Here is a 7,288-nt window from a genome sequence, read left to right as displayed (position 1 = left end):
ACGTAATCTCCGCCCACTTATAAATTATTCATTAGGTGAAAATGCCAACTTGGTCACAACGAGAGTGAACAGTGAATCAAACCAAGACACATTGTGTTGTTTAAATGTGAGCAATATTTAATGTTTTATATAATATTTACACACCGTTCACCTATTTCTACAATCTTTAAAAAAAATTACATTTGTTTGTAAATCTGAGCAACACTACATGGTGAGAACACCACACTCATATGTGCTTGTTGAATAATTCATTTCAAACCCATTTGCTGCGATAACAGCTTTCACTCTTCTGAGAAGGACTTTTCACTAGATATTTGAACATGGCTGCTGGGATTTGCACTCATTCAGACACAATAGCATCAGTGAGGTCAGGGGCCAAATTCAGAATAGTATATTTCTGCCACATGGCCAGGTACTGATATTGACTATTTATGCCATATAGCCAAACAATGATATTGGGCGAGGGAACCTGGCATGCAATCTGCTTCCCAATTTATCCCAAAGGTGTTCATGTAAGGTGTCTGGGCTTTGTGCTAGAAAGCATTTATGCCAGTCAATTTCTTCCACACCAGACTCAGAAAATCTTTTCTTTATGGACCACACTTTATGCACAAGGTCAATGTTTTGCTGGTACAGAAAGTGCTCTCCCCAAACTATTGCCACAAATCAAATAGCATTCAGATTTGTCTTCCCTGAAATACTTGGATTAACTAAACCTGTTCATCAGAAGGGGGTTTCCACATCCGTTTAGCCATGTAGTGTATAAGGCTTATCAGAGAATGTTGGACATACAAATGGCTATAGTGTGTGATAAAGCTTACTATATAATATCAAACAATGAGAGAAATATAACTGATTATTGTTAGCATTTATATTGCACTTTAGGTGAAAAAATTATAATAATAAAAATGACACAGTGGTAAAAAGTAGGTCTGATGTATTGAACATCGGTCAAGAGAAGGTGTCAGCATGATCGTCATAGTGCAGGGATGAGTTCACAGCGATGTACTGTAGTTGAAACCCTCCAGCCCCCACAGAGGAATCAGAGAGGAATTTCAGGGTCATGACATTTCCTGAACAAGAGACAATATAGAAACACAGAAAATCAGAGAAGAATATTTGTCTTTTTATCATAATTATTATTTTGGGAACTCTACAGCCCTATGGTTTGAGTTAACAGCTTACATGCACCAGTTTCCATAAATAAGAATTCATTTCCAAAAACAGTTACATGTATCTTGATGTACTCACATTTGGTCTGAGTATTCATACTCTATATAAAAACACACCTGGAGGTCCCAATGCAAAAGAACCATGCCAGATTAACGTAGGCACGATAATTACCACATTATTACAATTCAAATGACTGTAGCAACATACCTGAACTTATTAAGTCCGCTGGAATTTCATCCCCACAGTATCTAGACAGACACATTTATTCAGATATTTTTAATCAAATTTTTTTATAATTTCAGCACTGTAAACTCTCAGTAGCAAGAAGCAGAACGTGAAGGTCAATTGTGAGACACAATTCACATTAATGATGAACAAAAACAAAACGGAACAAAAAGCAATGCAAAACACAATAAAGCAAAGTATAATAAAACAAAATAATATTCTGAACGCACCTTCCAACAAATCCTGAAACATCATCGTAGCTGTCGTAGATCTCCAAGTAATCACTGAGACAAGCTGTGTCCTCCTCAATGTCAAAGTCTAGGAAGTGAAGGCGGATCCTTTGGCCATAGCGTACACGAATGTGCCAGTAGCAAATCTGCTCATCCTGATAGCCCTCTGGGTAACCAGGTGAATGGAAAACCTTCTGCTGATCGGTATGCACTCCTCCACACTCTTTTGCTGTAATGACAGTATTACTGGTGTACAAGATCTGTTCACCTTAACAAAGGCCTGATTATCTTACATTTCACTGTAAAGTCTATCCAAAATCAAATAAAAATACAGTATAATGGCATATGAAATATCATTAATGTGCAGCAACAAAGTAACTCTGAATCACTCTTATAGGCATAGGGCTCACTCTCATGTCGTTCCAAACCCACATGATTTTCTTCCTTCCATGGAACAAAAAAGGTTTTCACCATTTACTTTCGTTGCATCTTTTTTCATACATTGAAAGTAAAAAGTGACTGAGGCTATAACATCTCATTATGTGTCCCACAGGTTTGGAACAACATGAGGGTGAGTACTAAATGATGACAGAATCTTTCTTTTTGGGCACACTATCTCTGTAAGTAAAACCATATGTCACTTACATTTAATTTCTATATAAATGATGCAGCTGTAAATAGTTTTCTCAAGAGATCTGGATGTACATAATTGCTAATGTTTAATCTACCCATTGAGTTTTGTGATCTCATTGTTCATAAATAATGTCTCAACTCCTCATCTCTCTATGTGGAGATAAATACCAAACGTATAAATTAGAGAAGGCAGCCAAAGGGATTTGAGCATTTTGCTTACACAGACAATGACAAATCCACATTCATGACTGTGGTTTTAGCAAGTACTTAGTGACTCACACATCTGGTGTCTTGCCCTGAATGAGGTAGTGAAGTTATGTGAGTAGATTGGACAGAGATAATAATGAATAATTACATTATTATTGAGTCAGTCAAGTCATAATAGATGCTTGAAAGAGCTTATTTTGTATTTATAAGTCATGTCTGTTATTTGAAAGGAAGACATAAACAAAGATGTGTTTAAAATTTTTACAGGACATCATTCTCAACCTGTAGCAGTTTACCCTGTTTAGATCACCGCTGACTCAAATTCCCCAAAACGGTTAGTCATTTACTAGGTCTCAACACATTACAAATCAGGGAAAAAGAACCCGTCACAAACTCAGAAAGGTCCCTGGCAATGTATTACCAAACTTGTAAAAATGTTATGGGGCTTATTTTAGATTTATCATGGTGTGACACATTTTTCATTAGACTCTTCCAAACTCACACAAATTAAGCCAGAGCAAGCATAAAAGCATTTTATAATAAATGTATTATGTGGCATACAATTTTGTTCTCAGCTCTCTTCCTGTGTCGACATATATTTTAACATCCAGAGCTTTTGTTTTGTATCAGTTCAACTTGTATGAATAATTTCCTGTGCTGATGTTCACTGACCTCTATTTCAATCCATCTGTCATGATATGCCATGATATTTTTTCCCCAATGTTAAGTCATGGTTGTCTTTGTCCAGACCACAAGTTATCTCACCCTTATATTAAGAAACCAATGAATGACTGAATTATGATTTAAAGTCATTTTCTTCAACTATGGAAATGTATATCTTGCTAACCATGAGTTCTGTGACTAACAGCTTTGTTTCACTCTCTGTCTGGACACTCTGGAGAGCTTTCAAGAAAAATCTACTTTGTCAAAATCATTTTGATTCCAAATCTCTCAGTGGATGACTAAAATCCACCCAGGATTGCCTAACTGCCATTTCTCAAACTCACCCTCAGGGTTGTAGCAGTAGACATCCCACTTCTCACTTTTGTTGAGCCGGTATCCGTAATCAATGATTCCAACCTTTCCGAAACCACAGTTGGCGCCAGTTTTAACAATAGGATAGCCCACACGTCCTTTGTCAAACCATCCAGCAGCACACACATGGAACCCTTTGGGAGAATGACAATTGTTGAAATACTGAAAACTGTTTTTGTGTCATTTATTGGTCAATTTTTGTGATTTTGGAATACTTTTATAATTTAAAACCAGTCATTTTACAAAAACATACATTTTTAAATTTAGTATAATTTAATTTTATAAAATGGATAGTTCCAGTCCTGAATAACTGGTCAATGGCTGGGCATTGTTCATGATAAAACACTGCTGTGATCTCTCCACCATGATACTATTTGTATCACTGCGCTGCACATGTAGCTGACCTTTATTCTTGTTGTATTGCATTGTTCATTTACTGATTATTTGTCAGGGACTTAATATTCTAAAGGAAGGAATTATTTTACTTTTTTCTTTTTAATAAAAGTTTTGCATTGTGCATTAGTTCCTTCAGCCATGAGTATATTCACAATATCTCCACATAACTGACTCATTAAATAACATAAATAATTATATGTTATAAATAATATATAATTATGAATTGTATATATTATAATTATATTAATTATTATAAATAATATATTATAGTTAAAATGCAGTTGATAATTCCTTTTTTCCATTGTTCATATTACTGTATTACAATTTCAGTATTGCACAAAGAGATAGAATATAATATGTTCTCCACAAGAAAACTGGTAATTTTCCAAATTTGTCTGTGAACTTTGGGGGGTATAAAGAGAAAAAAGAACTTTTGTGCTGTGAGAAACCAAGCGCACCATTTGAGGGCTGCAAATAGAAAGAAAAGAAGCAAAGACCTCCTAAAAAAACAGAGCCAATGCCTGGAACAAATCTACTTTTGCTGCAAAAGAAAGGGAGTCACTTTTCAGGAAAACAGGTGTTGCTATTCAGGCAACACATAACACAAACTTTTATTACAGTTCAAACATAACACTAGTGGGAACCATGTCTGATTAATTACTTTGTTTAAATGATGTATGGGGATAAAGTTTTTGTTACATTGTGCAAGCTGGTAAACCATTTGATACGCAATCAAAATGCATGCTCCATCTTTGTCTAGCATTTAAATTGCTCAGTCGATTCCAAATAAGCCAATATCACTCCAGTGCGCTATGAGTTTTTTGCCTACTGAAATCCTCCTCTTCCCCTGCACCACTTGTCTTAACCTGCTACAGCAGAGTTGTATGTATGTCTATTTGTGCATCAGCCGTATGTTTTACATGCTTGAAAAGGCATGTCTATGTATGTTCTTAGCAGTAGCAAGTTTTCATACTTGCTCTGCATCAGCAGCAGCAGCACAAGCAGATATAGTCTGCAGAGTACAAACCTACTATTTTGTCAAATTCATTGTAATACTTTAAAATGTATTCCGAGAGTTGTCATGATTACATTTCAAATTTAATGGAACGTTGTGTCAGAATCTCTGTGAGATTTCTTTATTTCAATCTTTTCCTAATTTCATTATCATTCTTCTTGCTGACTGTCTCAGGTGTGGTTTAAAATTTCTTCCTGCTGTTGTTTATAGAATAAAGCCATTACAATTTGATACAAGTAACAGAAATTGCTCAGTTTTCAACATTTATTCTGTGAGCCAGACCCTCCACTGCTGTTTCTATTGGCATCTGAGAAGAGCCAAACTTGTGATACAAACCAATTTGGCGAGCAGTCTCAAGTTGATCATATGTAGCAAGTGTCCCCCCCTCAAATTTGCACACAGCCTTGGCTTCCTTATACGTCAGCTGATATCTCCCTTTGCGAGACTCACGGTGGTAAACTCCAGCTGCTTGCTCTGTAAAGGGAGAAGATGTGTCTTATTTAGTAACACTATCAGCTTAAAAGGACTCTGAGAGCAGCACTCATGTGGAGTTATCTAGGTCTGCTGAACATCTCGGAACATGAATGACATCAGACCTAATATATGTAGGAAACCTATTACAGGAGGTAACATCAAAATGGTTAGCAAAAGCTTGTAGACATTGACCACAACAGATTATGCATTGTGCAAGACATCCTGAATCCAATATACATTCAATGATAGTTGCTGTTGGTATGATTACTAAACCAGTAATGTTTTTGCCTCTGTTTTGGCCCCTTTCTGCTTCTCAAAGAACATCATGCTGCTTTGCAGTTGTTTTTAAGCACGCATGCATAACCCTGAAGAAGTTGGACCAATGTTTTTACTGTGTTGGCCTCAAACATCAAGGTATCATTAATGAGTTCCACACACAACTCTTGGAAATCAGCTAAATTGGAGACTCATTAAAGCATTGCTGTAAGAATTTTTTTTTTTAAAGTGCTTTCATGGTGGGGTATCATAAGTAACTCAATAAGGTTATTTATTTAATAAGTCTTAAACCAAAACTATTCAAACAATGTCAAGAAATGCTTAAATATCTAATGGTACTTGAGCTTTCATATGTCTTCCTGTTATTAAATCATTTCTAGTCTCTAGAGTAATGTCTGTGAGTTCCTTGGATCACTCTGAATGTGGACTGAGGATGGTAAGTTGCATTACACCGTAACAGAATGTAACTCATGCAATGGGTTCTCGGTGAAACATACACAAACACATATGAAGAAAGAAAGAAAGAAAGAAAGAAGGAAAGAAAGAAAGAAAATTAATTCACAAAACACAGTTTACATGAATCACTCTGAAACTACTATTAACTATTTGGGTCATTGAAACATATAACAATTTTAAGAAATACCGAGCCAGATGGAGTTGTGCAGTATTCCATTCTTGAAACCCCAAGCTTCAGTCTCCTCAACGACAAATACAACAGCGAACACGACGGTTAAAACGTGCATTTCCCTCATCGCTCTGTGGATTTTACAGATGTTGGTGCAGCTGTCGCCACGGCTTGTGATGAACTGGTATTCGCAACATGAGCAAGCAGGTTTAAATGGTCTTCCTGCCCACTGGCGGTGAACCCGTTACGTGTGGTCTGACGTGAGGATTTCAGTATACAGTTTGCGCAAACGGTGGATTGGGGAAGACCCATTTGTAGCCTGATATCCACTCATATCGACAAAATATAACAAATTATAGGCTACCTGTGGACACCCTTGCTTTCCATATCTTCGTTTATTACAATGGGAGCGTTCCGTTTGTTTTGAAGTTCAAGACATTTATAAGCAAACTGACTCGAAGAATCAAGCATATTTTTTAATTGTTTTTATTTTATTTTTAATAACATATTTTGTGCGTAATGACAGCCTGTAGTGATGAAATCACTTAAACTCAAGCCCCCTTTTTTTTCTTTCTTTCCCCCTGAAACATTCTCACTTCTCAAATGTCAAAAAACGAAACACAAAAATCTCGAAAATAAGTCAACTGAAATTATTTTATAAATTGATTATCAAGTTTTGTATTGTTAGGATATATCAACTCACTCTCATTTTCAAACTGACTGATTTGGTCTCTCTTTTCAAATTCTTGAATAAAATTGTTTTATTTACTCGTTTTTAAACTGGAATGTATTTTCTTCAACCTAGAGAGTCAAGAGTAGCTTAATTACTGACAGATTTTCAACAAGATAACATCTGTCTGCTGTGCTCACTATGTAAGTGTAAGAGTTGTTGAATAATCCATTCTGTTTTCACAATCTTGCCTACAATTTAGAAAACAACATTTTCCTCCCATTTGTTTTTCTTGATTTCATGTCATACTCTACTTATAATTCTGTTCA

General features: G+C 35.8%; 1 protein-coding gene across 1 annotated transcript; it reads right to left on the bottom strand.

Annotated features, from left to right (window-relative positions):
• Positions 1-101: 101 nt before the first annotated feature.
• On the bottom strand, positions 102-6,518 carry LOC127659138 (tumor necrosis factor-inducible gene 6 protein-like). The gene is made up of 6 exons (XM_052148807.1): positions 6,308-6,518; positions 5,251-5,388; positions 3,476-3,637; positions 1,629-1,857; positions 1,381-1,421; positions 102-1,073 (listed from the first exon to the last, which is right to left on the bottom strand). Exons 1-6 carry the CDS (start codon positions 6,414-6,416, stop codon positions 952-954), a joined length of 801 nt encoding a protein of 266 aa, XP_052004767.1. The 5' UTR covers positions 6,417-6,518; the 3' UTR covers positions 102-951.
• Between the last annotated feature and the right edge of the window lie 770 nt (positions 6,519-7,288).

This window comes from Xyrauchen texanus, chromosome 18 (genome assembly GCF_025860055.1).
Source record: "Xyrauchen texanus isolate HMW12.3.18 chromosome 18, RBS_HiC_50CHRs, whole genome shotgun sequence".
NCBI classification, from domain to species: domain Eukaryota; kingdom Metazoa; phylum Chordata; class Actinopteri; order Cypriniformes; family Catostomidae; genus Xyrauchen; species Xyrauchen texanus.
Note: the sequence above shows the minus strand (reverse complement) of the source record. Positions and strands in the feature narration are given on the sequence as shown.

Excerpts from the sequence above, each read along its gene's own strand:
- LOC127659138 (XM_052148807.1), bottom strand. The coding sequence starts at position 6,416 with ATGAGGGAAATGCACGTTTTAACCGTCGTGTTCGCTGTTGTATTTGTC. Across the intron at positions 1,422-1,628 it reads GTTTCAGGATTTGTTGGAAG|ATACTGTGGGGATGAAATTC; the intron begins GTGCGTTCAGAA and ends GTGTCTGTCTAG. Across the intron at positions 1,074-1,380 it reads AGCGGACTTAATAAGTTCAG|GAAATGTCATGACCCTGAAA; the intron begins GTATGTTGCTAC and ends TCTCTTGTTCAG.